Raw genomic sequence first — 27,482 nt, forward strand, 5'->3', positions numbered from 1 at the left:
ACACAGTGTACCTTCAGGTAGTTTTCTGGGAGCTGCCATCTTCAAATTAAATCACAATGAGTCATTAAGGTAAAAACAAGTAAAAATAAGTAGGATAGGGGAACAGATTGCAAAATTAATTCTGTGGAAATGCAATGTTGCAATCTATTTCCCTATCTTACATATTCGTTTGTTACTTTATCGACTTACTGTGACTTAATTTCAAGGTACTGTGATTATAAACATTGTTTTTAAAACAATACCTGTACAGTTTCAATACCACCAGATTAAATTAATTAGCTTGTTTATAAGCCATTTCAAACAAGGGTATGTTAAATAAGATATCCAGTAAATGTACAGTACAGGGTGACCCCAGGACCAGTATTGAGAAACACTGCTACAGACAAATTGTTGCCGGACTAGACTAAAACCATTTTCACTTACTGACTCACTGACAAACTGTATTTAAGTGTGAACTGAATGAGTACAAGGAAAGAAAGAAAGAAGCTTAGCATAGCTATGTGGCACAGAACCACTAAATAGCACGTATCGATTAGTAGTACTCAACAGAAAGCCATGGCTAAGATAAACTAAACTGGCTAATTTGTGGTTAGGCTGTGTAAATCTGATGCTTTTTCACAAGTCAGAATGATTATTCAAGATATACATGAACACCTTGTTTATTGACCCTGTTAGCAACCAGTGTTTTTGGTCTAAAAGAAAGATGCTAATTTTAGACATTTATCAACACTGACAACTGGCAAAGCCATAAATAAGTTCCAAATAAGGCAGACACACTCCAAAAAAACTCCAAAAAAACATTAAATTAAGTTACTGAATCCCAAGAAAATAATCGGAAAATGCCTGAAATGTAAAAAATGCTAGATTCTAAAGAAGGAAGGCACCTGGTCATGTCTTCATTTAATTTTAGTACGATACCCTTCTGTTTTTTTGGGGGCTAAAATGCTAACATTTACTGACCACACATCTAACGCTCATATCTAGTAGTGAACCATAAGGCAATATGGCCTTTAAATAATATCACAATATTTTAAGGTATTTTTGTGATATTCTTGGTGATATGCCAAAACATTTAATTTAAAAAAGTAATATCAAAAATACACTACTGTAACAAAATGTTTAATGTATTTATTATTGCATTCAATATGATATGGCAGACGTCTAATTAAGATTTCCACCAGATTGTAAAAGAAGTCAATAATCCAACATGGTGCTTTTGCTAAATGCCTTAATTACATTTCCCCTTACATTACTTTAACTTTTTACACTTTGAGTAGTTTTGAAACCACTTTTACACTTTTACTAAAATACAAAGCTTGAGTTGATACTTCAACTTCTACAGAAGTATTTTAAACTCAATTATGCATACCTGGGAAGTGTGGGAGGCAAGGCATCAAGTCAACATCTCTCGCGTTCCAGACACCCATAGTGTGTCATAGGTTTCGGACGCACCCATGTTTCTTTTTCCTCAGGCGTTTCTTACAGAACTGCTATAATAAAAAAGCACAGTTGCGCTATTTCGGACGTTACCAATTGCATGAAACTGCGAGACCGATACTCACCAATCAGGTTATGCTGAACACCGGCCTGACCAATAGCGTTGCACATCGTCGTTTCCACCTCATCAGGCCCCGCTCGCTCCACAGTGCGGCTGCTACATTTGGGCCCGAGTCCCTTCTTCAACCTTCACTGCGGCCACCGTATCAGAGGGGCACCTTCAGCCAGCTCCGCGGCGCACAGGCAGCGGATCCTCTACTACCAACCACTTATATTTATAAACACAGACCGCTAACATGTCCTTCCTCACTATCAGCAGGCTGGCGCCGAGGCTGCTCAGCTCCAAGGTGAGATTTCACAACTTATCCGAGGTTCTCCGGGAACAGGCCGGTGGGCAGAGTAGCGAAATGGCATAGTCCAGATCCAGACAGTGAGAATCCACTCCAGGATTTTGCTCCAACTGCTGAACCAGTGCTGCTGGGCATGAACAAGCTAACACTACAGACAAGACTTGTAAATTCAAAATCCTGGAGTGGATTCTCATTCTATGGACCTGGATACGTCACAGCCGCTTAGTTAGTTCTTTATGGAAGGATCTGTTTAGTTAGCTAAACCTCTTCTCTCCTCTACATTTCTTTAAACCACTTTAACGCTAATAATAAGGTTAAACGTATGTTTCTGCGGCTATTTTATCGTCTTTTCTGTGTCCAACGTTAGTGACCTGGGTAGCTGGGTAACTAACAAGGCTAGTTGTCCTCTGAGGCTTTCACATTTATTTAACACAAGCTAAGCTAGCTAAGCTAATATTAGCGGTTAGCAGCTACATAGACAGCTAACGTTACTGAAGTAGGTTAGGAAGCTAACGGCGAGACTGTGTTAGTTAACCGCCTTGCTTAGCTCAGGAAAATATCATTTTACATTACTGGCACACGTCAACTAAGTAACCTAGATAAATAAATAAACATCTAGCTATTTATCTGAAGGTTTTTTTACAAGGTTTTGCTGTGAGTAAGAGAGTTTGCTGTTGGAAAGCTAGCGTTAGCTGACTAGCTAGAATGTAACACATATCTAGGTTAGCTTAGCTTAGTTCAAGCTAACTATATTAGCCAACTAATGTGTTTCTTTGGCCTGTAGCCACACAACTAGCTAACCTAGTTATAGTTCTAATTAATTAACGTGTAATAATAAGGTGACCGTGAGAAAGAGAGCTGTCAGTATGGTTGACAGTGGTGACCATTCTGTTTAAATAAGTTAAGCTGCTATTATCAGCTTTCTAATAATAAGCATTTGGCTATCATTTCCTTCCTCCTTTGCTGAATGAATAATTAATCACTAAAATTACTCAAATGTTTAAAATGCAATATAACCTGTCTGGTATGGATATCAGTTTCACTCAGGTATTTTGAGGGTGACCCTTATTTTTATTTTAATGTAGCCAAGCATTTACAACAAAGAGAGAGCGAGATAAAGACGTTTAAGGAAAAATAGCTAAATTAAGAATACCAATAAAGATTATCAGATTAAACAAAAAATATATGTAGAGGTTTTAAAAACAAAGTGGGGTCAAGAGACCTACAAAGAAGCTAAAAACAATGCAAGCTTAGATTTTTCTTGTAATACATTTCAGCTTGCTAGTTCAGATATTAACTGTTATAATATTGAAGAGGACAACAGTTTATGACCTTCAGTTTTTCCCTTCCAATATTTTTGTTTGGCCGAAACATTGGTGAGCATGTGAACCTAGACTTGATTCATTACATGTCTGGCCATTGAATACAGTAGACTTTATTTATAGACACAATGTGAACTTCTAGTCTCATTCATTGCCGAAACACAATTCTTGTCATCAGACTCGTATATGTTGTCAGGTTTCAGTGAGCTGAATAAAATTTCAGCCTTTTTGCTACTTTTTGCTATTGTGTGAGTAGCAAAGTGGTAGATAGTAAAAGCTAAGGCATGGTATACATACCATGAACCAGCATATGGGTTCTGACAGTGTATTTTTCCATGATTATATAGTCCAAACCACTTGCTGTAGCTTTACTTTACATTATATTTACTCTGGGACTAAGCTATTTGATAATGCCCTTCACTTAAAGTCCTTAAACTACCTTTTAAAAAGGAAGCAATTTCTTTGTTCTCAAAGGGAGTGTTTAAAGTCCTGAATCATGTGCCTTTCTTCTTTTAACATTAATCAACACCGAAAGCATATACAGTACGAAGTGTGTAAAAGAAAATGTGCAAAGTAGTTCCTTTCCTCATCAAGGCTGTAAAGAGCAATTTTGACCTAAAGAGGTCATTGCTTATCACGGCTGTGTTGGCCTGCTTTGCTTCTTGTCTGAGTTCTAGTTTAGTTAGGCCTTGATGAACAGCTGTTTGGCTGTCAGACTGATTGCTCCTTGAGTGACTCTGTCCTTATCAGGGTTATTGCTGTGCTTCCTACGTGATCTTTGTACTTTTTGATGGTTAACTGAAGCCATACGTCTGTCTGCTGGGTGTGAAGCATGTGCTATATCACACTCGTTATGTAAAGAATTATTACAGTATAGAGAAGTGCATGACACATCATGTGTTTGCTTCTCATGCTAATTTCTCTTGCTTTTGTTGTACTCCCCAGCCTGCCCTTGTATAATTTGGCAACATTTTATTTCATGTTCATAATTCTTTATATAGAAAATATTTTTTTTTATATTTGTTAAAATCGACATTTTACATGTGATCGTGATCCAAATGCATTAGTAGCAACCGTTTTATAAACTGGTATTTAAATACTCTCCTACTATTGTACATGATGGTGATTTTTATTTAAAATATCCTTCTGTTTAACCAGTAAAACAGGACTAATTGGTGTTACAATTTGGTTAGTGTTCTTTACACTTAGTAAAAAAAAGTGTATTGTCGCTTAATTGAAGACATTTTTACAAGGAAATATTGTCATATTGCTCATTGGTACATGTTCTCCATATGACTCTGCAGATCTAGAATTGGTCTGGTTAGTAGTAGTGGTTATAATGTAATATAACTAATTATGTAATTTTTTTTTTTTTTTTTTGTAACTGTAATGTATATCTGCTGAATCTCTAATAACATTTGTGTAACTGTTGCTTATGGGATTCCAGTTTAAATGAATTTTCTTTTATTTTTTCCTTTTTTATTATTATTAAATGACCTTGTTTGACCTCAGTGCTCTCTTTCTGGTCTTGCACCTGAACCTGCCACAATAGTCACCCGATCTGCTCCTGTAGCTTTGTGGTACATCTGTGAGCTGTGTGTGGAATGTCCTTCTTTTGGAAAACCATGCTGCCTCCCTTTGAATATGGTGCAGTATGATTGCAGCTCTTTTAGCTAATGTAAGTCAAAGGTCATTGAGAATGCAGGTGACCCTTGCCAACTGATCACGAGGCCTGCATATATATATATATGAGCACAGACATTCATACTACACTAGTTTCCATTCAGTTTAAGACCCTTTTACCTTGTTTTATCTGTTTTTTTTCTTCAAGGTCACTGTAACTGAATATGTAATTTGCTGTTGTAAAACCAGGGTGCATTGATTTTATTTTGCAGTCTTGGCATGCATTTTGAAGAAAAATAATAATACAGCCTGAAGACAAGAGTGCAAAAGTTGAAACATTTGAATATATTTTAATATAGAGTAGATTTGTGTCAGGTTTTACCATTAATTAATGCGCTTTCTGTCTACTGAAGTGGAGATCATGGCTCACAGTTTTAGTTCGCATGCAGTCATGAGGCCGTAAGGTTTAAAGTTACTATGTAGACAGGTCAACAGAAGCTGCCAGGCTTATTACATAATACCCCTCTGCTACCGTGTAATCTCAGTTAGGAGCGACTGAGTCTTTAGTAGTTTAAGCAAATAAAAATGCATGAATGTAGCAAAACAGAATTTCAATCTGTCTTAACTATTTTTAATAATTTAAAAGTTAATTTCTCTTTAAAAAGGCATGTGAGAATGTGTTATGCTCTCATTGTCATTTTAAGATTATTTTATGACACTAATATAAGACAATCATTTATTTTAGTTGTTTCTGCGGCATTATATTTATTGTCCAGTAAAAACTGGTTATAGTTGCAGGCCTACTCCTCCACCTGCATGTTTTGTCAATTCCCTGCTCCAGTACTTCCTTAAACACAGGAAATGCTTGTTCATGCACTAATCAGTTGGATCAGGTGTACTTTGGCTTAGTATGAAGTGTGCTATAGCACCAGAGGATCATTTCTAGATTATTTTCAGGACTGTTCATGTTGAGCCTCCTAACTTCAGTGGTGGGTGCTGGGTAGTGGGTATAGGGTTACAGGGCACTGCAGTATGATTACTGGTCAGTATTCAAGAATGTGGCACTGTGCCTACCTTCTCTCATACCAGTGCATACCTACATACCTATTCAGTCCATTTGTTGTAATTATTAAAGCTCGTCTGTGCTGTACATGTATTGTTACAATTTTTATAATTGTTATGATGTGGAACCCTTTAGTTATGCTGTAGTAATACACACAAATCTACCAATATTACCAGTATTACTACTGCTACTATTATTGAGCTGGGCAAAATATCAACAATGTTTATTGTATTAGGATTTTCTTATTGTTTTGGCAGTATACTACAATAAGAATATTAAGGGTATCAGTACTTAAGAACACTACCTTAAATGTACATCACATTATATAGAGTGTAAAAATACTGTTTTAATTGGATTATGTGCAGCAAAAATGAATCACTGTTCTGAATTTGAATAGCACAATCTGCCATAGCTGATGCATTTTGTATAATAAATACTGTGAATCGTAAAAATTATCATTTACTACTGTTGTGCAACATGGCAAGTCAATATGATTTTAAATGAACATTTTATCTTTATTACAATTAAGGAACAGTTATTTTTATAAATATATTTTTTAATTAATGTTATAATATTTCCAATAATATTGTTAGGGCAAATATAGCCTGAAATATCATCATTAGTTTAGGGCCATGTTGCCCAACCCTACAAACTTCAAACATGGTTTCCTTTATTTGGTGCAAGCTGCTTGAGTTAGCTCAGTGCTTGAGTTTTTTAAGTAGGGGCTACCTGAATACAAAAACAAATAAAAAAAAATATATATATATATATATATACGTTTTTGTAAAAAAAAAAAAAAAAATGTAATAAATTTATTTGCTGACAAGATTTTAGTTAGTTGTTTTTAATATTTGTTTTGGTCCAGGATGCTCAGTCTTATTGTTGACGCTTTATGTTATTGTTTGAAACATGAATATTATTTATAGAAGACCAGGGAATAGAAAAAATATTCTAGCATTTCCAGATATTTAAGCAGCCATTTAATTAAATTATTTAAATTATTCATTATTTGCAGCATCTGTCATCTGATTATTCTTTAAAGGGTATATTTATTGGTAAATGCTTTTTTTTTTTTTTTTTTTTTTTTTTTTTTTTGAAGTTTGTAGGTGCAAACATTATTTTATATTGTTCATATTGATAAGGGACTTGTATTGACAGAGATGAAGAATGTAATGTGATAAATATTGGCCTTGTCACTGTTCTTCCCTTCATTAACATTATTGATTTGGTTCTGCAGAATGATTACAATTCTGTGGTTGTTTGCAATTTTTAACTAATCATGGTTTCTTTTACCTTTTTGCTTATTTTCCAGAATGCAGCATGTGTTGTTGTGGCTGCCAGAAATGCCAGTGCATCTACTGTAAGTATCATTTATGTACCCATATATAAGCACCAGCTATAACATTGAACTTTATTTTCAAGCCAAGGACAAGTGAGAGATGTTCATATGGGAAATATGCATGTTATTACCATTGATTGCCTTTGCAGAGGGTTTTGCTGCCGGCCCAGCTAGACTTTGTTTTTAAACAGAATAAGTTGTGAGCTGAATAAGGTCGTTAGGAAATGTATGTACGGTACTATAGCAATGTTTTGTTTTAAACACTGTATCTTTCTGTATTGACATTTAATAGCTTATTGCTTAAGTAGATGTGTAGATGCAGTGTTGATTCCCCTGTTCTAAATACATTTGATTTTTCTTTTTAGATGTTATAAATTACTACTACATATTAAACTACAATTGCAATATGGCACCTTGCTTAGAGTGTTTCTATATATTTATATATTGAGACAGAATCTTCCCAATGCACAGTCCTAGTTCCAGAACAGAATTGTACATTAGGGCTGCACAGTAAATTAATTCAGCATCACTGCTGCAATGTGTGTGTGTGTGAGATTGCACAATAGTCCAATTGCAGGATGTGCAGTGGATCATAAGGAAAATGAATCATACCATCTTGCAACAACTTGCTTGATACAAAAGTGAAATATGCATTGATCACATTTTCCATCATGTGTCTGCCAACAGCAGATTATATTTATGCAATATAATTTATAGGGTATTGTTAACATAACTTTTTTTAAATCGTATGTATCGCACAATCATAAAATACTGCAATAGTAGTTGTTTTTTCTCTTGATATTTTCCTGCCTTACGTCACGTTAAATTTAAATGAATTTAGTTCTTTAACCTTAACCTTTAACCTTAATTTTTTGTTCCTTAACTTTTTCCACACTAATAAGCACTCTTATCTATGCACTGACCGTTCGACCACCTGACCTTTTGCAGAATTTAAAAGATGTGCTGGCAGATCTCATACCCAAAGAACAGAACAGGATCAAGGACTTCAAGCAGAAGTATGGCAAAACCAACATCGGACAAATCACTGTGGATATGGTGAGAGAATTTTATAAGTGAAGGTTTTATTTCATTAATTCATTTTATTTATATTATTTGCTATTTTTATCACTTCTCCAGCTTATTATATCAAGGCAATCTGATTTACCATTAACGGTACATGCATATTAACTTTGCTTTAAAAAGATCCCTGGTGAATTCCTTTGGTATAGCACATTCTTTACATTCACATTTTGGCACCATTTTGTCAAAAGTCTTGTCTGACCTGTTTGTCTTTTCTGACCTGTTTTTCTACTGACACAAAACCTAAGAATTTAAAAATGTGAGGTTTTCATGACAAGAAATCAGCGTCAACTTAAAGCAGCAGCCCCTAAGATTGTGTTCATTTAAATTGAAAGTGGTATTATTGTTAAATTAATTGTGAACAAGATGTTCTAATTAATGGTATCCTGATGTCCTGGCATGATTATCTCTATATAAATTAATTAAATGATGTATTTAAACACACAATTTCACATGGCATTGTACATTAACCTGCTCCACATGCTTTGTGCAGTGACACATTCTCTTCAAAAGGGGTTTCTAAATTCACATACCCCCAAAACGTATTTTTTGTTAAAAATGTAAATATTGACCATTTCTATTACATATCTATTCATCATGGCATTTTCACACAATAAAAAAAAAATACCGTTAGATTATTTAAATGATGATAAAATTGTTTAAGTCATTATTTATTTTTGTCTTTGAAACAGGTCTATGGTGGAATGAGGGGCATGAAAGGCCTAGTATATGAGACTTCTGTACTTGACCCTGATGAGGTGAGCATCATGTCATTGATTTTGTAGACTGATGAAATATTTCTTTTAATCTTTCTAAAAATAAATTGAAAGAGTACACATATATTTCAGCTTATTCAGATCCGTTGGTTTACCTTGAGCAACGTTGGTTGAAATTGATAAATGTGTCCACATGTTGAACTCGTGGCGTTTGTTTCGTCGGGTCCTTAGGGCATTCGCTTCCGTGGCTACAGCATTCCCGAATGCCAGCAGCTTTTGCCAAAGGCTGCAGGAGGTGAGGAGCCTCTGCCTGAAGGACTGTTCTGGCTGCTGGTCACAGGCCAAGTGCCAACTGAGGAACAGGTGAGGAGGGTTAACCAAACACCACACAGCTGTATTTAGCTTATTATGATTGCTCATTGTGAAGTTTTAGCACCTGACGTTAGCCAAAGGTTTGTGGGCAAAGCTTCGTTAGCCAAATGTATTTGCATTCTGCCATCTAGCAGCCACATAGCAATACCACAGCAACCATCTTGGACACCTTGGCAACCACTTACCAACACCATTGCACCTAGCTAGCAACCAATTAACACCAATTAACCAAAACAACCACCTGGGATACCATAGCAATCGGTAAAAACACATGAGCTGAGTAACCACCCTGCATTTCCTTAAAAAAACACTCCTCTCTAGTTTAAACTTAATTTAGTTTTAAAAAAGATAGAAGGACTTATAAGCACATTATTTATCAGTATTTATATTATATTGCAGTGTTTCTCATACTTTTCAGATCAAATGCTACCTATAATTTAAATAAAACTTAGAAATGGAAACTTCACATGCACATGCACTGTTCAGACCAATGTCTAATATGGGTCACGTATTAAAAAATATTGTGTGAACAGCCTAAAATTAGCATTGAATTTGGTTAGAAAAGAATTTGGCTCACTTTCACCTGTTGTAAACGTAGCCTTTAGAGTACCTAAACCCTATTTAAATAGTTTGGTAGGCCCTGAAACACACAGTTCATACTTGACAGCATAGAAATGTCATTGAAACAGTTCAGCAGCGACGAGTGGGCCAACATTCCTTTATGCCATTGTGTAACCTTTAATACGTTTCACATTATATTGAGTAAGTCAAGGAGTAGGTATTGTTTATAAAAAAAAAATAAAAAAAAACAGTGAACTTCTGTTTCATATAACAGCTAAAATACCTGTTTCATATAACTGTTAAGATAATAGGACATGGGTAATGTGTGTTAAAAGAGGGGAGGAAAACGGTCACTAGTGACAGCCCTATTGTCTGTTTTTTTTTTTTTTTTTTTAAATAAATAGTTCAGTTTTTCCTTCTGCTTTTTAACTTGCCAATTTTAGGTTCTGTTTATTAAGACAAAACATAATGTATTGTCATTGAAGCCTAAAAATAAATGTTTAATCTGGGAGCTTCATTGTGATAGCCAGCAGTGAAGTGGGTATATGTACGATATGTACCTCTTTAAAAAAATAATAATAATCTTTTATATTTATAGCGCTCTCGGAAAAGTCTCAAAGTCTGATTATTATTTAGTGGCAAGTCTTTAAAAAGTAGAGTAACTCCTCCCCAACCCCTGCTCAAGGTGGTTATGTAATTCATCTTTTGTATATTTATTAAATATGAATTGTTAAATTTAGTTGTATTCATTCTTTTAATTTGTGTATATGAGATTAATTTCTTTGCCAAAAAAAATAGTAAAAATGAAATGTAAAAATGAGTGCCAAATATGACAAAAGGAACGGGCCAAGATTAAAGCTTTCGTAAAATAGCCTTGTATGATCTTACTATATAAAAATATATTGTAACATTTAAGCCTTTTGACTGTAAGATACAGTGAACACCATCTGTCGTCTTTTTTTATATTAACTAGGGTGTTGATTTAAAGCTCAAACAAACAATCTATGACTAACTAGCATGTTAGCATTTTCTTTTTAGCAGTGTCTGAAACTGCTTGCTCACTACATGCTATTCCGTTTCTGGTTCCAAACTTAAAGAATAAAAAAAAAAGGTCTTTACTTACACTGAAGTGGTCTTGAAGTGTGTGAGAATCACAGTTGAGTATATGTATACATTACATACACTTATGTAATGGACACGTTAATTAATAATAAAACATTAATGTAACTGTATTGGGTTAATTTTTTGGGGTAAACGTTAATATAATTAATAAATGATGGGTTAAGTGTTCCTCTGTTACAACATTAGTTCTCAGAAAATATTTTATATATTTTCATCAAACTGAATTGGGACCTTTGAATCGAAATCAAATCGATTCTCTACATCAGTGGTGATGCCCAGCTCTGGCTCACAATTCCCTAACTCTGACTCTACCTGTTTCCCTTTACAGGCAAACTGGTTGTCTAAGGAATGGGCTAAGCGGGCAGCCCTCCCCTCTCACGTGGTCACCATGCTGGATAACTTCCCCACCAACCTGCACCCCATGTCTCAGTTTAGCGCCGCTGTCACCGCCCTGAACAGTGAAAGCAGCTTCGCCCGAGCCTACTCTGAGGGAGTCCACAAGAGCAAATACTGGGAGGTAAAAGCATTTGATTCAAAGGCTATAGTAATCAAATATCATCTGTAATTTGAATTGAACAGGTTTGATTAATCATCGAATCTCTTGTTGTTTAGTTTGTATATGAGGACTCCATGGACTTGATTGCCAAGCTTCCCTGTGTGGCTGCAAAGATCTACCGCAACCTGTACCGCGAGGGCAGCAGCATTGGAGCCATCGACTCCAACCTGGACTGGTCCCACAATTTTACCAACATGCTGGGCTACAGTGACCCCCAGTTCACCGAGCTCATGAGGCTGTACCTCACTATCCACAGGTAAAAGCTGCACCATCACCAGAGTGTCCTTTGTGAATTTGTTTTTAATGCTTGAAAAGGCGATTTAAATGTGAAGCAATTGAATTATTATTACTATTTTACTATTATTGTTATTACTATATAAAATATTTGTAACATTTTAAGCCTTTTGACTGTAATAACCACACTTTTGTCCTTTTTTTATTTTAAATTTTTATTCCTTTCAGTGATCATGAGGGTGGCAACGTGAGTGCTCACACCAGCCACCTGGTGGGCAGTGCACTTTCTGACCCCTATCTCTCCTTCAGTGCAGCCATGAATGGCCTGGCTGGACCCTTGCATGGACTTGCTAACCAGGTATGATGATTTGATATGTGCCCCCCCCCCCCCCCCCCCCCCCCCCCATATGATTTATATTTAAATGCATCTGTTTTATGTTTTGTGGTTCATGTTAATTGCAGTTTAATTTTAAACAAAAATGAACTATGACCTGCATTCACACTGGCAGATGAAGTCGCTCGTTTCACGCCAAGTTTGTCTCTGTGGGCTGCTCCTGGTGCTGTGTGTACTGGCATAGCTAGTTAGCACAGAGATTAATCTTGCAAACTACCTATACTTTTTTTTATACCTTATTTTTCTTCAAACTGCCACTGCATTTGTGCAAATATGCATCAAATAAACAGGAAAGGAATAATCAGGGGCTATAATACATTCTGTCCAAGTGAACCAAGTACAGTGTGAATCAAAAGTTCACAGAGCAGAAGGAGCAGAGCTCAGTGATTTGGTCTGAGTTCAGCCACTCTGTTTAGAATGATGCTTCTGTGTCATTCATTTGCATAAAGTAAAAAATCTCAACTTCTGCCCTCCCATAGGAAAGTTACCTATATATTGGTTGTGCCAAATTTATATCAGCCCTGTAACAATTGCCAGTTTAATACAAGCTGTATGTCTCATATTTGCAACAGTTTCAACATTTTATGTTAAGGGAGCACTTCTACCTCCTTTATTATAATAATGTAATGACTGCATTTTTACTTAAAGTATGTGTTTTTAAATTATTCATATAGCTAAACTTGCACATTGGCACACTGTAGTTTTATTGCTTTGATACCTGCCTCGCCTGGAGTCCATTAAACAATAGAAGTAGGAAAAAAAGTAACCCCACTACGCCGGTGATTACTCCATCTACTGTAACAGTAGATTAACCCTTATAAACAGAAATGAAAGGAATATGAGTATAGGTAGACACTGCTGTTAAAGGTGATTAATTCTTGTTACAAAGCAAGGTTTTCCAGCTCTATTCATTCTCCTATTTTTTTCTTGTCTTCCTCAGGAGGTGCTAGTGTGGCTGACTGCTCTGCAGAAAGAAATGGGTGGTGAGGTGTCGGATGAAAAGATGAGAGATTACATCTGGAACACGCTGAAATCCGGCAGGGTGAGGAACAGAGCAGCCGGTCATGCATACGACTGCTGTACATTCTGTATCAATAATGTAATAATGAAGCATAAATTCTAAAGGTCAGTACTACATCTGTGCGCTCTGTCTCATTCTTTGTATGTCAGGTTGTGCCTGGATACGGACATGCTGTCCTGAGAAAGACAGATCCACGTTACACATGCCAGCGTGAGTTTGCCCTCAAGCACCTTCCCAACGACCCCATGTTCAAGCTTGTGGCTCAGCTGTACAAGATCGTGCCCAACGTGCTCCTGGAGCAGGGCAAGGCCAAGAACCCCTGGCCCAACGTTGATGCACACAGCGGAGTGCTGCTGCAGGTGAGACACATTCAAAAACTCTGGGGCCAATATGGTCTTTTATATTTAGGACTGCACCAAAATTTAATCTTTTGGCTAAAGCCAAACATGATTTTTGCCATTGTTTCACCATTGAAATAATAATATACGTAAGGACCTTGATAAAATTTTTTACATCCCATCAGACAAACCAACAGCAGTTTACATTTATCTTTTAATCATGAATTTTCACACAAAGTCCAGACCAAGGTTCTTGTCTTTGTTACATTGTGTACATTTTGATCTGGTTAGTTTTGGTTTCGCACTCTGGTTTAGTAAGCAGACTAAAAAACCTTTTTTCTACATCCTTTCGTCATTAGCTCTTTACTTCATATTAATTTGTAGAATGTTATGAGTTTGGCGAGGTGCTTTGGAAGGGGTTGTGACAGTCTTTTAGAATCCGACTCCTCTTCATGTACATGCAGCCCTCTGCCCCCAAAGCAGAACGAGTATAGAAGATTATCCTCAGGTTACTTTTATTTCTGTGTATAAATAAGGGTTAATCTGCTGTTACAGTAAATAAATGAATTCCTAGTATAAGTCTTTGTGCGTTGCACATCAAGGGGGGGGGTTGGATTTCTGCTTAACACTTATTCTTTTTCCTCTCTGGTTTGTTTAAAGAGTGACTCAGCTTCCTGTAATTGGTCTAAAATTCTAAACCATCTAGAAAAGTGTTTTTACACTGCAGACGAATCGTACCATGGTTCAGTAGATCAGGACCAGTACCATTTCTTTTGGTCTGATCAAACTTTGGTTCATGTCCCTTTTCACACCTGGACCCAAACTAAGAGGCCTAAAAGTCCAGACCAGACAAGACAGTTGTGAAAGGGGGCGTGAACAACAAACTCTGGTCCTTTGGTCCGGAGTGGTCAGACCAGAAGATGTGGTCTATGTCCAGATCTACTGAATCATGTTTTGGTTCGTCTGCATTGTGAAAGCACTTGACAAGAAGACACCAAACAAATGGTTAACAGTACATAGTGTAAAAATGTGATATGTGGCTCTGAGAGCGAAAAAAAATAGAGGAAATGCTGCAGTATGTTTTAATTTACACCAAAAAATGACTAATTTATATAATGTGGCAGAATGTTTTCAGTTTCTCAATATTCTATGCATTCCTACTTAATTTTTTTTTTTTTTTTTTTTTTACAAAAAAGCAACAATAATTGGGAATGTAATTTAGTAAAAATCTTTTTATCATTGCTTTTTAACCCAGTCAACATGGCAAATACCTTTTTGTTAATTCTCTTTTATAACATTAATTTCACACACTGCACTGGGATCCACTTGACCTAATGCTTGTGTTGTTTGGTCTGTTTTTTTTGTGCAGTACTACGGCATGACTGAAATGAACTACTACACGGTGCTGTTCGGCGTGTCCCGTGCCCTGGGTGTACTGGCTCAGCTGGTGTGGAGCAGAGCGCTGGGCTTCCCTCTAGAACGCCCCAAGTCCATGAGCACAGACGGACTTATGACCCTTGTGGGGGCGAAGTCAGGCTAAAGAAAGCAGGCCTGCGTACTGGTGCAGAGGAGACGGAGAGAGGGAAGAGAGGTTTAACTATATTAGAATCAGGATCCTGGGCCGAGGGATTGAAAGAGACAGTACACTTTTAAAATTCATCGAAAAAGAAAACGGACCTTCAGTACTATTATTGATTTTTGTCTTGCAAAGGAGACAAAAAGAGAGGGACAGGTACACTAGAAACACATATTAAAACACTTTCTAAAATTAGTATATTTAGTACACAGAACCTTGTTGTTCTTATTGACCTCTTCTTGTAATTTATCCCACACCAGTATTGATTTACAGACTTTTACTATTTTTTTTTTTAAAGTGTTCAGTGGGATAACCGGCTTTTCTAATGAACACTGTAGTGTAGGAGCATTTAGTTATTTACAAATTCAAAGCTTTTTTCTTTTTTTTTTCTCTCGATTGTGTGTATAAAAAAAAAGCCTTTGCTGGAATAAACTGACAGATATCGTATTTAGTCAGTTTAGGTTTTTTTTTTTTTTTTTTTTTTTTTTCCCTTTTCATTAGTTTTTTTTTTTTTTTAAAGAAGACATTATGTAAGGATCCATATAATGCACATTTTCCCTTAAATTCTTTTAACAGTTCAACTAGGCATCCCTCCTAAGACATTAACAAAACGTCAGAATGTTTCTTCCTTTAAGAACACTCCAAATGACAGACAAGGTCCTCCCTAGATAGACATAAATTCATGTTACGAACAACCAATTCATTCCGGACAGCCTGCAGATCTGTTTAGAAGGGTACTGCCACTTTGAATTCTTTCTTGTACCACTCTGACTTCAGCCACTCGTGTCATTTTCAACACCTGCTTTTTCCTTTTTATTTGAAATAACCTCTAATTTATTTAAAAGTCAGTCTTTCTGTATATTTTTGCCAGTAAAATATGCTAGGGGAGTTCGATTCAGCTCAGTGTGATGGTACCGACAGCTGTATGATTTGACTGATTTGTAAGGGTGAATTTGAATTTGTTCAGATTTGTTTGTTGGTTTGTACGATTCATTCTGTATCGTAAGTGTTCACACCAAAGAGCAAGCTGAAACTGCGGAGCAGTCTGTATGCTTTTCTTGTTTAGGCCCAGATTTTTTTTGTTTTGTTTAAAAAAAAAAAAAAAGCCCATTACTACAAAAGCGCTTCAGTGATCTGCTACTCCAAAGTAAGCACTTGCTAGTTTGGAAACCTCAATTTTTAGGTCTAGGAAACCCAGTTTGATTTTAGTGTCCTTATATGTAGAGTTTTCGGAGTTCTTTACAGTTTGTGTAAAAAAAAAACAAAAAAAAAACAAAGGAAATCGCTAATTTTGTGAGTACATGATTTGTGATTTTATTTATGTTTGTAAATATTTAGCTTGAATGTCTGAGCTCTACCTAAAATAATTTCACTAGATCAAGATGTGGGTGTCTTGCATGCTCTTTATGTATTGTTGAGCACAGCGTGACCACTCAAACCCTCTTTTATAAGGCTATAAAATCCTCTAATCTCAGTTACACACATAGATACTCCAGCTTCTTGTAAATAAACCGTGTGTTGTATTGTGTTTTTTTTTGTCTGGGTCGGCACTGGCAGGTTCTGTTGGTTGTAAGCTTTGCTCTTTGGTCAGTGGATTGAATCCTGCAGCAGCTCACTGTCAGTGGACAGATCCGCAAACACTCCACATCCTCAAAGGACACGGGGACTGTTTTCCCCCGATTTCATTTCCCTTTCTGGCTGTTTAAATCAGGAGGTTTTCACTCGGCAGTATTCCTGTAGAGCTGTTTGTCTTCTTGTATGTTCCAGACTATCCGCTCAGGTTATTTCAGACACTGAGGAACGAGTGATTTAGAGAGAGCATGGATTGGTTGAAGTCAAGACGAGTGGAGACAGACGGTAGATGAGCTGATGAATGAAGGCAGGTGGGTTGAGTGGGAAAGAGATGCTTAGGTGAACAAAAATGGGAAAACTTGAGAAAAAATGGAAAACCAATAAATGTTTTTAACAAAAAATGTTGAGCATTTTTCTTGCAACCAGATAGATAGATAGATAGATAGATAGATAGATAGATAGATAGATAGATAGATAGATAGATAGATAGATAGATAGATAGATAGATAGATAGATAGATAGATAGATAGATAGATAGATAGATACTTTATTGATCCCCGATGGGAAATTCTAGGCATCCAGCAGCAGGTATGTATAGTACACAAAGTTTAGAAAAAGATTAGAAATAACGATACATATAAATACAATAAAATAAAAAGTGAAAATGTATTTAATCATTTTATTTATTGAAAAAAATATTTTCTGCAGCATTTTTAGAGACCTTACTGATCTTAAAGAAAACTGTAATACAAATACATACAGTACCAGTCAAAGGTTTGGAAACATATTCTCATTTATTTATTTTTCTTTCTACATTGTAAATGAATAGTGAAGTCATCCAGACTTACATTAGAAGTAACACAAGGAATTATGTAGTAACTTAAGAATTTTAAACAAACTGAAATAAACATTAAGGTGCTTTAATCTAGGATGCTTTTAAATTGCGTTTCTGAGGACGGTAACTCTGATTAATTTATCCTGTGCAACAGAGGAAACTCTTGCTCTTTGCTCTTTTTTTCCTTGTGCGATCATCATACTGTTTTTGATAGTCATTGTGACTGCACTTAAGGATACTTTCAAAGTTCTTGAAATGTCTCGGATTGGCTGATCTTTATTTTTTTAAGTGATTCTCAGAATACTTATCAGAAATTAAGTTCTTGACTTTTTTTTTTGTTACTTTTTATTTAGTAATGTTCTTATCCATATTATGGCAAGAACTACTCAAATATTCACTATTCACTGTATACCTGTAACTCTACCTCTTTACTACTTTACTATAACTGATGCTCTCAAACACATTAAGAGACAAGAAATTCAAGTAATTAACTCTTGATGAGTTCAGCACAGCTGTTAACTAAGTAATTTCAAAGGACTCTACCTCATAAAGCTGACCTGAGAAGTGCAAGAGGTGCAACTTTGATTAACCCTATTTGTTTACTAAATAATTTTTAAGTAGTTTTTCTTCATAGTTTGGATGACTTTATTATTAATCTACAATGCAGAACATTTTAAAATAATGACACTGCTGGTTTAATACCAAATAACACTACTCACAATGTTCCTCCTTTTTTGTGCTTGTTGATGTTTTGATTTATATCTGGATACATATTTTAAGTAATATTTTAAGGACCTTAGATCCATATATTTTGGAAAAAGTCAACTTTGTAGTTGTCTTTACCACTATAAAAAAAAACGCAAATGTATTTCAAAAATAATTTATAGGAATACACATACATAAAAGATGTAACATAAAAGTACAGTCTCAACAGGGACTTGACACTAGTTTGTTCAAAGCTGAAGATGTGATTTCAGTTAATGTTAAAGGTTAAATATGTTTTATTTTTACTGTAGTGTTCTTAATAGTAATACATTTAATGTTAGGACTCTAAAATGACACTTTATACTGTTAAAACTTTACAAACAAAAAAAATCAGTACACATTTCTTCAGTAAGACACCAAGATCCCGGAATACGGTAAGAATTGGCATGCTAGATTATACAGTACAGATACAGAAATACAGCAAATAATACATGTAGTTTGTGTGTTCAAACAAGCTGCATTCACAATTTATAAGACCGTAATCATAAAGGCTTATCTTGACTTTTACCAGCCCTGAGTCTCTGAGTTAGGAGACATGTATGTTAAAGTAAAGTATGTTTATATTAAATAATGCTACATTTAGTAATAAGGTGAGTACTATATATGTGCATACACACATATACTACATATAATGAAACAAAAACTTATTTTGCATTACTTAACTGTATTTCTATTATAATTATTTGTGTTTGCTGAAGATGGTAATTTTCAGTTTTAAATAAATCCAAAAATAAAAGCTTTTAATAAATGGAAAACCAATAGAACCACATTATGTAAGATATATTTAAAATAACAAACTGACAAACTATTGGGGAAGGGGGTAATCTCTCTGTCTTTTTTTTTTTAGTTTTTTTTTAGTTTTTGTTAGATCTGGGCAATATCACAATATTGTATCCACAATATTCTTTTATTTTTGCCTTTTCAAGGATTTCAAGAATATTATCAGGGCTTTAATGAACAGTGACCTAACTGTACATATAATTATAAAGAGTGCCGAATATCCTGTTTAATTAGATGGTGTGCAGCAAAACTGAAAAGAAAAAAAAAATTGTCAAATAAATAAAATAATGTCTTCAAATATGGTGATACAATATTTTTTTGGGGTGTACTCAGTCAGGGATGTGTCACAGTAACTGGAAGAAAAAGAGTGAAGAGGAGAATCTTACTTAAACTGCAATATTTTGAACAAAACACAACATATAACTTAGTTTATGTTCACACAGCAAGTAACAGGGTCTCAAATCTGATCTTTTACATCATATGTGACACAGATGTGTTGTTTGTGTGGCAGTGTGAACAGCAAAACCACATTGAATCTGATATTTTCTATTCCTATTTGGGCCACTTCAATATATGGTATTGAAATATGATTTTTACTGAAATATGATGAATGGGACTCTGTCTGAACAGCCAGATCAGAACTCATACGTCATTTTAATCGAGGACGAGAAGGAAAAAAGGCTGTGAGTAAACGGGAAAATGGACAACAGCAGTGAGTTAAGGGGCTTACCATCCACAAATGCGGCCCCCAACCATACAACCACTGATATATCAAATCTAAAATATCAAATTTGATAGGAAATAACATGGAAAAAAAACTATTGAACTATTGAAAGTGAGCATGTAGAGTCTTTGAAATGCTATTACATTCAGTATCATCACGTGCATCATACAGTTCATTATTATTTTCCTTTTGTGTTTCAGAAAAAGCAGTTACACAATGCTGTGTAGTACATAATGCTTAAAATAAGCAGAGTCGTAACAGATGTAAACGCACTCTGTGAGGTAGAGAGAGATGCTGTATCATCACAGCAAATACAAAGTGAACACAAAGCTAAGTTCCCTTACAATTCCTTATAATATAACATTAATAAACTGGACCTTTATCAGAACCATCTGGAGACGTGCGAGATTCCCAATTTACAGCACGCATTGGTCTCACATCTGACTGACCTCGTGGAACATGAGCTCGCGTGGGATCTGCGTTTCTGGTCCGTAGAGCTTGCATGCTCTGTGCTCGAACGCAGTCACCATCTGCTTTACAACCTCGTCGAAAAACACCGTCGCCAGCTGAGAGTGCAGCAGAGAGCGGAACTCGAAGGATATCTGTGAGGAGGCCATTGTTTAGCAGAACAAAAGGGAGCAAAGGCAGAAAGATAAGAAGACAATACAATGGTGTAATTTAGAACCCAGTGAGGATTTAGATAAGAAGCACTTTACTCACAGAGAAATCCACTGTGCAGGTCCGCGGATACCCAGGAATACCCGGACTGAAGCGCCACATCGTTTCCAGGTGGTTAAAGAGTTTGCCATCTGTGCACACTGCCTAATGTGGAGAAAAAAAAGACAATAAACACACACACACACACATCAGGTAAATCAACTTTAAACTAAATAAATTAATAAATAAAACTAGTTTACAATATATATATATATATATATATACACACACAAACAAAACAATACTCTTGGCGATATGACAAAACAATAAAAACATTTATTTCAAGAATACACGACTGCAACAAAATGAAAAGTGAAATATTGCAAACTGAGATATTAAAAAATATAAGAATTTTATCAGATTTGTAACAGAAGTCATTGATGTTGTGATACTAATAATAATGCACTCCAAATATCTCCATATATCCAGGAATAAAGTACAATGAACGATACTGGACAGATATAACAAACAAAAAAACTAATAAATAAACAAAACAACTTGTTTACTATATATATATATATATATATATATATATATATATATATATATATATATATATATATATATATATAAATAATATAGAATAGGCGATAAGAAAAACAATTAAAAATTATTTCAAGAATACACTATTGCAACTAAATGAAAAATACATTTTATTACTGAATTCGATATAATACAGCACACCCCTAACTGAGATATTAAAAAATAAAAATTTTATCAGATTTGTAACAGAAGTCAATAATCGAGAATGTAATGTTACTAATATTTAATGCACTCCGCACATTTTCTATATATCCAGGATTAAAGTAAAATAAATGATACTAGACAGATATAATCTGTCTCTAGTAGATATATAATGGGAAAAGTTTTTTGCTAAAAACAGTATTTAATTTAAAAAAAAAAGTGGTATCCTGATGTGATAATTAGGAGTGTGTGATATGACACGAAATTTCATGGTATTCATTACATTAAAAAATGCTGGCAAGATTATTGTGTATAATACAACATGGCACACCCCTTCTGTACACGCTTACCGACTCTGAAGAAGGAAATTATGTCATTATGTTTAATTTTGTTAAACACACTGATAAACCTGTTCTCAATCAAAAATCACTTAAATAAGACCTTCTTGACAAAGCGAAGTAGACCAAAAGATACTCAAAATCTAGACATCATGCCAATATCTAAAGAAATATATAAGAGGGAAATAATTGAGATCTATCAGTGAAAAAGGTTATAAAGCCATTACTAAAGTTTTGGGACTGCAGCGAACCACAGTGAGAGCCATTATTCACAAATGTGTGTGTCCCATTATGTGTGACCTCAAGCTAAAATGAACTTGGGTTCTGCAGCAGGACCATGATCCAAAACACACCAGCAAGTCCACCTCTGATTAGCTGAATAAAACCAAAGTGAAGACTTTGAAGTCTTGACCTGGTCAAAGTCCTTACCTGAATCCAATTGAGATGCTGTGGCGTGACCTTAAAAAGGCGGTTCATGCTCAAATTACAACATGCTTTTGGTGGAATTACAACAATTCTGCAAAGAAGAATGGGCCAAAATTCTTCCACAGAGCTGTGAAAGACTGACTGCAAATTACTGTAAAGGCTTGATTGCAGTTGTTGCTACTAAGCGTGGTCCAACCAGTTATTAAGTTTAGGGAGCAAACACTTTTTCACACAAGACCATGTGGGTTTGGATTTTTTTTTCTCCCTTAAAAATAAAAACCTTCATTTAAAAACGGCATTTTGTGTTTACATGTGTTGTCTTTGCTCATATTTAAATTTGTTTAATGATCTGAAACATTTAAAAGTAAAAAAAACATCCAAAAAATAAAATCATGAAGAGCCCAAATACTTTATATAATAATACATATTAAGTATCATTCAATTAAAATAATTTCTGGGGGTGCCGAGTGGTTCAGCGGTCTAAAGCGCTGCCACTATGAGCTAGAGGTCACAGGTTCAAACCCCCACTCATGCACCTTTGCCATCAAGCTGCCGGCGCTCAGAGGGAGCAAAATTGGCCCTGCTCCCTCCGGGTGGGTAGATGGCCCTCTCTCCCCACATCACTCCTAGGGTGATATCTGCAGCACAGGGCGTCTGTGAGCTGATGTATCAGAAACGAGTCGCTGCACTTTCCTCGTGTATAGGAGGAAGCATGTGCTAGTCTTCACCCTCCTGGTGTTGGGGCATTACTAATGATAGGGGGAGTATTAACGAGTGGGTTGGTTAATTGTAAATTGGGGAGAAAATGGGAAAGAACATTCATCATTATCATTAAAAAACAGTCATCATGACAGACCTATAATACAGAATAACAGAATAGACCAGTGTCAGTACATTGGATTTGCACTTACTTTGACGAGGTGTGGACGAACATGACTGATCATAGACGTGTAGCGTTCGATAACTGGGGGGAAGCCCACCTCAAGCTCAGCTTTAGCATGACCCGATCTTCTCGTGATGACTTGAGACTTTTTGCACCAAGGCACAAAGTATTTGTAGTCATCAACGTTGGCTACGACATCATACATCTCCTGCATAGAATACCTGAAGAAAAGATAGATGAAAATATAGTTAACCACAGTATGAAAGAGACAAAGTAAAAAAAAATGAGTATTGCATTTACTTTTGTCTTTAATTTAATTGCAGATATATATAATATATAAAATATATAATATATAATATTTTATCTGCTCAACTTCCTTTTATTCATGATTATATATTCATTCATACACTTCAGACCTGCTACACATTAAAAAAAAAAACTTTACTACACTGTAATCTGCCAGAGTCAGTGCGCACCTGGCTCTTAAAGGGAACGGCAAATGACACGCTCGTAGGTTTATTTCATGTTATGTCCAAAGCACCAATCCCCAATTAAGTTAGAGAATTAGTACACGCCTTTTGCACATTTCCAGCCGTGCAAGGCAAACTTTTCAAGTTGTTACGATGGCGAAGACATACTGACGCGTCCTTAATCAAGCGGCACAGTGCGCGGTTAATGGCTCACCTAAAGACCGCTAAAATAGGGCCTTAGTACCACAATGCCTACATGTCTTTCAGGTGTTATCTTGTACTATTCTTCCTGAGCAACAGAATTTGTCAACATCGGCAACATAATCAATTCTGAGCCATATATTTTATTATTTTATATTATCTTTATAAAATGCTGGGCAAGAACTGGTTTATTATACTTGCCACAAGAATATGTTGCCAGTTTTAATTAGGGCTGCAACGATTAAGCCTTGGATACTTTACAGAACTTTTAAAGTGGGAGCAGGTTATAAACAGACTGGATATATTACACTATTTTTATTGATTTTTATAGAAACTGAACCAATATAGGAGCACACACTACACGACTTGGCATGATATACTACACCACCATACACATGACTCTCATTACCTAGGATGTTCAGACGCCAACATGGAGGTGCACCATCTTGCTGCAGTCATTGTTTGTGCTGCTATTTATATACGGAAGCAAACAAAAAATGTATTTGACTAAAATGTGTATCATTTTTGTTGCACTTTTCTATTATGTGCTACTTTGTGTTGGTCTCTCACTTAAAATCTCAATAAAATACATTCAATACATTGTTTAAAAAATCCTATTATTTACTGGGCTTAGTACTAGATCTTTGCTAATCAGATAAAACACGAAACACTGTTTTTTTTATCTGTCTCAAACATTTCTGTTCTGGAAAATGTTTTTAGTTTCAAGTATACAACCCCAAAAGCTCTTTAGATGAGAATTCAATACAGTATGGATTATTAATGGATTCTACCAGCCACAGGATTTTTACCCCATTATCCTCCTCTCTGAGTACTCTTTCCTCTTATTGCTGAGACTGATGAAGCTCCTCCTGTGATGAGTGGGAGTCAGTTCCACTTCCTGGAAGGAGAGCATTCTCGGAGTGCGAGTCATCAGGATTCCACAGGAAGACAAGTACCTGTAACAGAATGAATAACATGCTCTTTTTTAGCAATATTTAAATGTTAAAGAGGGCGTGTTACCTTACACAGTCAATGGCATTGTTTAGTAACTGCCCCCAGGCTTTGTCCTTAAAAGACAATAGACATGCCACGAAGAAAGAGGAGACTTGAGTGTAGCAGGTGTTCTCTGAAAATATATGTATTACTCACCCACCAGGTCCCATATATGCCCTAGTGACATGCAAAAGTTTGGGCATACTTAAGCAAGTTGAAGATGAAATGATCGCCAAAAAGAATAAAAGTTGATAAAACATATTCCCTTTTAAATTGTATGTACTGGTGTCAAGCAATTAAAACTTAAAACTTAGCAATATAATTAATTACAACAATATTCAATGATGAACTGCTTGATTAATCACACTAATTCTTCTTAAGACACAAGTTTTATAGAGGATATTTCCATGTGGACAGATTATTGTGTCATATCACACCGTTCAAGTAAGAAAATACCGCCTGAAGCTCAGTGCTTTAACTCAGAAAGTTTCCTTAATATCTATTTATAGCTAGTGCTTTTGCGGCTAGAGGCTAATGCTAATACTGCTTCAGCCTTGGTGTCCAGTTGCATTAACTTCACCAAAATAATCACCTTTATAATTTGGGACTTCTTCAGAGTGGCTTTACGGCCAGTGGCCCTGCAATGTGATTGGCTATAAGGCATTTTATGTGTGTCATTATCAGCCGGTAATGCACTGTAACACAAGCTCTCCATGTATTACTCCATCACATACAGGTAAACTAGCAACAATGCAAGCAAAAGAGCGCAGCTAAAAACAGAGCAGCAATGAAACTATTTTAACTAGCTAGAGTGTTTATAACCAAAGAGATTGTATTTTCTCATCCTCTTTAACTCAAACTCTTTCAATAAACGGTCTGCGGCCTCGTACCTACAACCACAGCACAGCTGTTTGTAGCTGTTGTTTGGTTTGTAAGCGCTATATCATTGTTAGGTTACCTGTATGCGGCGGAGTAATACATGGAGAGCTTCGGTTACAGTGCATTACTGGCTGATAATGGGACTAATAAAATACCTTTTAGCCAATGACATTTCAGGGTCGGAACTAACTGTGGTATAATAACATTTCATTTTCATTTTGTTGCAGTAGTGTATTCTTGATTTTTTTCTTTTTAAGTCAGTATTTTGTCATATCGCCAAGAGTATCGTTATCACAAAAATACCATGAAATATTGAGATATTATTTATTACTATTTATATCTTTCTGGTCCCATCACTGACATCACTCACATCCACATATGAGGCCAACATGAAAACAAGGCCAAAACACCCTGATTCCAGCCGGGCTGCCCATATGGTCAGACATCGCATGGGTATTTTATTTATCTATCTGAGCCTAAAACAGGCTTTTAATCACAGCTGACTGACCAAACCAATAATCTCAATATCCAGTATCTTGTCTCACCTGATTGAACAGCTGATCCGGCTGATACATCGCTCCTGGTTGCCAGGTTGTGCTCCAGTGTTGCGATTGGCAATTTCAAAGATCTCGCTTAAAGTCCTCAAACCCATGGGCATACACCGGGTCCGGCCGGAGAATGCCATCAAATATCACAGTTATCTGTTTTTCTCCGGGATTTTAAAGGGACTGTTGTCAGATTTTACTATTAAAACGTTGAGATTACCCTTTTAATAACATTTAGTAAACATGACAGCTTACATATTCAAATGAGAGGATTTTAATGATTCTCTATCTGCTCCTACAAGCGTTCAGATACACACAAATAAACCGGTTTACTCGGAGATTAACCGGGTGTAGCTGTGTCCTACTGTCTTTCTCTGCAGAACCGAATCAGAGCCGGTTTATGGAGAGACCGCCCACTTTCTATATCCAACGTTACAGGAGAAAACAACTGCGAACCGCTAGAGGGAGCCCGCGAGTGAGTCCAAAATGAATGAGAGTTAATGGAGCTGACTTGCTAAAAACACAAATTACAAGTAGCGTCTAACTACTTATCGGGGGTATTATTTACATTTTAGATAGCACATTCAATTTCGTTAAAAAAGTAAAGATAACTTACTTTTAAAAATTTGCTTTTCTTTAGTAACGTGTTTTACGCAGTAAACACGCTAGCATAATTGCTAATGTCAGCGGACTGACTGGTTCCTCAACCTATGCAGATAGGGTTTATAACTGTAATTTAACTGGAGTTTTAAATTGCCTTAAAATTGTGTCTATGACAATAAAACCTGTGATTTTTGCTCTGTGTTGAGAAAATAAGTACATGGTTCAGTCTATTAATGATAAAACGTTTAAAAATTAAAATTTTGCTCCGTTACTCCATATGAACGCACTGGTTTCTGACACTCTCGAGAGCGACCTCGGGGTCTCAAACAAACCAAGACAGAATTCTCAGTGGGTAATCTCCTCTTTGGAGATTTTCTTGGTTGTATGCTTCAGTTTTTCTCTGCAGAGTTTTTACCCACCCCCAACAGATTCCTCAGTCAATGCTGCCACCAAGTGCACTGGATACCAAAAGCACTAATATTTTTTTTATTCCTGACATAAACATATATATCATTACACTATAAAACGTAATTAATTTGATAACTTACTTTTTAGGCAATGCTTGGGAAGACCCTTAATTTTAGTATACACATTCATAACATACACAAAAAAAACCATACATATACCATACATATAGTACTACTTGACGAGCGGTATTACACAGAATTAATCAGATCAGATAACTTATAAATCCAATACATAGATTTTTTTGGTTTTCTTATTATTTACATGTAATTTATGAAAGGCTATCTCCTTAACAAGTCAACATTTTAAAACATTTTCTGCCTGATATTACACACCTACATCTTGAGGAGTATATTCAAGCATTACATTACCAAAATGTTTCATATTTGATAAGAAACGTTACTGAAAATTCTAAGTGTAATTGTAAAAGTAAATGTC

The 27,482-nt window shown here is 35.7% G+C and overlaps 2 protein-coding genes across 3 annotated transcripts; one reads left to right on the plus strand and one right to left on the minus strand.

Annotated features, from left to right (window-relative positions):
- The first annotated feature begins 1,643 nt into the window (after nt 1-1,643).
- Nucleotides 1,644-15,611, plus strand: cs (citrate synthase). Its single transcript, XM_007232567.4, has 11 exons — nt 1,644-1,844; nt 7,168-7,215; nt 8,143-8,250; nt 8,967-9,032; nt 9,222-9,353; nt 11,374-11,562; nt 11,658-11,857; nt 12,064-12,193; nt 13,170-13,271; nt 13,400-13,609; nt 14,958-15,611. The coding sequence occupies exons 1-11, from the start codon at nt 1,794-1,796 to the stop codon at nt 15,126-15,128; spliced, it is 1,407 nt and encodes a 468-aa protein (XP_007232629.1). The 5' UTR covers nt 1,644-1,793; the 3' UTR covers nt 15,129-15,611.
- A 1,790-nt stretch (nt 15,612-17,401) lies between these two features.
- On the minus strand, nt 17,402-26,380 carry coq10a (coenzyme Q10A). 2 transcript variants are annotated; one of them, XM_007232564.4, is made up of 6 exons: nt 25,977-26,380; nt 24,369-24,515; nt 22,917-23,109; nt 20,561-20,662; nt 20,290-20,442; nt 17,402-19,469 (listed from the first exon to the last, which is right to left on the minus strand). In XM_007232564.4, the coding sequence occupies exons 1-6, from the start codon at nt 26,114-26,116 to the stop codon at nt 19,461-19,463; spliced, it is 744 nt and encodes a 247-aa protein (XP_007232626.2). In that variant the 5' UTR covers nt 26,117-26,380; the 3' UTR covers nt 17,402-19,460. The 2 variants fall into 2 exon arrangements, with proteins under 2 accessions (XP_007232626.2, XP_007232625.2); XM_007232563.4 differs by having other exon boundaries at nt 17,402-20,442.
- Nucleotides 26,381-27,482: the final 1,102 nt, after the last annotated feature.

Source organism: Astyanax mexicanus, chromosome 13 (genome assembly GCF_023375975.1).
Source record: "Astyanax mexicanus isolate ESR-SI-001 chromosome 13, AstMex3_surface, whole genome shotgun sequence".
NCBI classification, from domain to species: Eukaryota; Metazoa; Chordata; class Actinopteri; order Characiformes; family Acestrorhamphidae; genus Astyanax; species Astyanax mexicanus.

Excerpts from the sequence above, each read along its gene's own strand:
- cs (XM_007232567.4), top strand. The coding sequence starts at position 1,794 with ATGTCCTTCCTCACTATCAGCAGGCTGGCGCCGAGGCTGCTCAGCTCC. Across the intron at positions 11,563-11,657 it reads ACAAGAGCAAATACTGGGAG|TTTGTATATGAGGACTCCAT; the intron begins GTAAAAGCATTT and ends CTTGTTGTTTAG. Across the intron at positions 13,272-13,399 it reads ACACGCTGAAATCCGGCAGG|GTTGTGCCTGGATACGGACA; the intron begins GTGAGGAACAGA and ends TTTGTATGTCAG.
- coq10a (XM_007232563.4), bottom strand. The coding sequence starts at position 26,116 with ATGGCATTCTCCGGCCGGACCCGGTGTATGCCCATGGGTTTGAGGACT. Across the intron at positions 23,110-24,368 it reads TCAGAGAGGAGGATAATGGG|GTATTCTATGCAGGAGATGT; the intron begins GTAAAAATCCTG and ends TCTTTTCTTCAG. Across the intron at positions 20,663-22,916 it reads TTCGTCCACACCTCGTCAAA|GCAGTGTGCACAGATGGCAA; the intron begins GTAAGTGCAAAT and ends TCTCCACATTAG.